The sequence below is a fragment of the Empidonax traillii genome, unplaced genomic scaffold (genome assembly GCF_003031625.1).
Source record: "Empidonax traillii isolate 1590-97213 ecotype Southwest subspecies unplaced genomic scaffold, ASM303162v1 scaffold395:size559319, whole genome shotgun sequence".
Taxonomy (NCBI): Eukaryota; Metazoa; Chordata; class Aves; order Passeriformes; family Tyrannidae; genus Empidonax; species Empidonax traillii.
In genome coordinates, this window is record NW_020955588.1 from 315,208 (window position 1) to 317,653 (window position 2,446).

A 2,446-nucleotide genomic window follows, 5' to 3' on the forward strand; every position below is an offset into this window, starting at 1 on the left:
GCCCGGCCGTGCCCGGAGCCCTGAGGGCGGTCGGTGCCCGCGGACACCTCTCCTCATCAGCCCTCCTGCCCTGGGAGGTTCCGCACACGAGCGGGCCCTCCCCCGACCTTGCTCCACACCACTCACTATGCCAGGGATCACCTCCCATCCATCTCGGTTCTCATTCTCTTAACTTACTTTAATGGGTTTATAATGCTTTTGTCAGTTTTCTGGGCTTCGGGGAAGTTTATTATTCTAGACCTAAGGGGAAGGCAGCCTGTGGACAGATCCAGGAGCAGCACTCATCCCACTGTTGGCATCGCTGCGTTGTGAGGAAAGCAGAGCGTGGCATTTTTATTTGCTGGGGCAGCAGATTCCCATTTCCAGGATCTCATCCACGGCCAGGCGGGCTCAGGCAGGTTTAGAGTCCGTGGATGCTGCTGGAATATTTGGACTGACTGTCCTGTGTGAAATGTTCCTGGATTGAGGTATTTACTCCGCTCTCATTCCTTAGGAGCCTCCCGGTGATCCATCGCAACAGGAAGCAAAGCAGAGGTACCAATGAGATATTGAATTTTGGTCTTGCATCTAATAATAATTTTTAAGCTGGGGGTTTTTTTTGATTTCTTGGAAGACATTGCCAGCTGTGTAACTTCAATGTACATAGAACTGCCCATGACAGGAAAAGCTGTAAAAGAAATCATGTAAATGTAAGGTTTGAAGTGACCTTCCATGAATCAAAAGCCTTCTGTAGTTTGCTGTTCTGTGCATGTTATTTTAGGTATTTGAAATCCCACTTTTAACGTGAGGTTCATTTTCCCTTACAGGGAAGCAGAGATAAGAAATACTATTTTAGCCCAAGTTCTTGATCAAGCAGCTCGTGCAAGGTGTGAGTATCCAAGTAATTTTCTGATAAAAATTTCTCACCTAGTGGAGTCCAGTGCTGCTCAAATCCAGCAGGTGCTTGTAGGGAGGCCAGACTAGAAAAATGCTGTTGTTGCTGAGAAGATAAAATTGCAGCAATATCAGTGATTGGAGGGGAGGGGCTACCTGACATCTGAGTAATGTTAATCAATTATTTGTTTTAAATTAATAATAGGAATTGTAGGGAAAGTCAAAACTGGTTAATCTAATAACGAACTGCCTTGTGTCTGGCATAAGTGAAAATGCTTTTTTCAATTTATTTCACAACCCTGGCATGAAGGAGAGGATTTCAAAGGAACATTTATCACTTTTTAGTTACTTGGTGAAGGTATTTGAGAATGTTTTAAACCCAAATGAGCAGAATCTGTTTTTGTTGCAGTAAGCAATTTAGCACTTGTGAAACCAGACAAAGCAAAAGCAGTAGAGAATTATCTTATACAGATGGCAAGATTTGGACAGCTAGCTGGAAAGGTGAGTATCTTTTCATAATTCTTTCTCTCCTATATTTCTTTTCAAATCTGATTCACTCTAAAAAGAAAAAGGAAAAAGGATGTTTCTTATAGCTGTAAATTAAATAACTGAAAAGGCAATTGAGAGCTTTTAAATATTATTATATAATTACATCAAAAACCTTTCATAAGAAAGAAAATTGTGATTCATTGTTTGATACTAAGCATTGCTCAGAATGTGTTTGTACAGCTGTTCTTTCACTCTCCCAGGTATCAGAACAAGGTTTGATAGAAATACTTGAAAAAGTGAGTCAGCAAACAGAAAAGAAAACAACAGTGAAGGTAAGCTCTCTTTCCTAAATGTAATGTTGTTATAAAACAGCAGAAAAACAAGAGATACTGGACCAGTTTGATTCAGGGCAGAACTTTGTATCTCTCTGCCCTGCCCTGGAGAGTGCTGAGATGAAAGCAGAGCAGGCACATCTGCAGCTGGTGTGTGACACGGGCTGTGCCACTCTGTCCTGTCCCACTGGAAGGGGAGGGATGGGGGGATGTTCTGCCCCAGGTAGTGCATCGTCAAATGCAGAGTGGGAAAGGCTTGTGCCAGCCTGGATTCACTGTGACCCCTCTAGTTTCACCTTACCTATTTCACTTTAGTTCAACAGAAGGAGAGTACTGGATTCTGATGAAGAGGATGATTACTGATGCTACTGTAAGGCTGCCAAACGAACGCCTGGAGAAAGGCAACTTGCTGTTGTTATCAGGCAGAACGCAAGATCTGAACATGTTTACGCTTCTTCACTTTTTTTTTTTATTATTATTATTATAAAAGGCCAACAAATGAACTTGTAAAATAAATTTGAGAAGGGGGATTTTATAACTTAAATTTTTGTAGTCTAAGAGGCCCAAGCAGTGCGAGGTTCCCCACGGCTTCATGAGCATGAATGTTTTGTTGCCCCTTACTCAGTGTGTAAGCTCTGCTTTCAGCCACTGCACACACTTAACTTGCTGCTGTTGGAGATACCAAACACAGCAGGAGCCAAGTGACAAGCTGGGAACAGCCACTCTCTCTCTCCAGGAGTTTAAAATCTTGC

The 2,446-nt window shown here is 42.6% G+C and overlaps 1 protein-coding gene across 1 annotated transcript in view; it reads left to right on the plus strand.

The window, feature by feature from the left end:
* Window positions 1–2,193, plus strand: part of PDCD5 (programmed cell death 5) — a 12,786-nt gene extending 10,593 nt beyond the window's left edge. Inside the window, exons 2-6 of the mRNA XM_027893540.1 lie at window positions 494–534; window positions 807–868; window positions 1,283–1,374; window positions 1,623–1,694; window positions 2,010–2,193. Of these exons, the coding sequence (XP_027749341.1) occupies window positions 494–534; window positions 807–868; window positions 1,283–1,374; window positions 1,623–1,694; window positions 2,010–2,057 (315 nt within the window). The 3' untranslated portion in view covers window positions 2,058–2,193. The remainder of the gene's footprint in view (window positions 1–493; window positions 535–806; window positions 869–1,282; window positions 1,375–1,622; window positions 1,695–2,009) is intronic.
* Window positions 2,194–2,446: the final 253 nt, after the last annotated feature.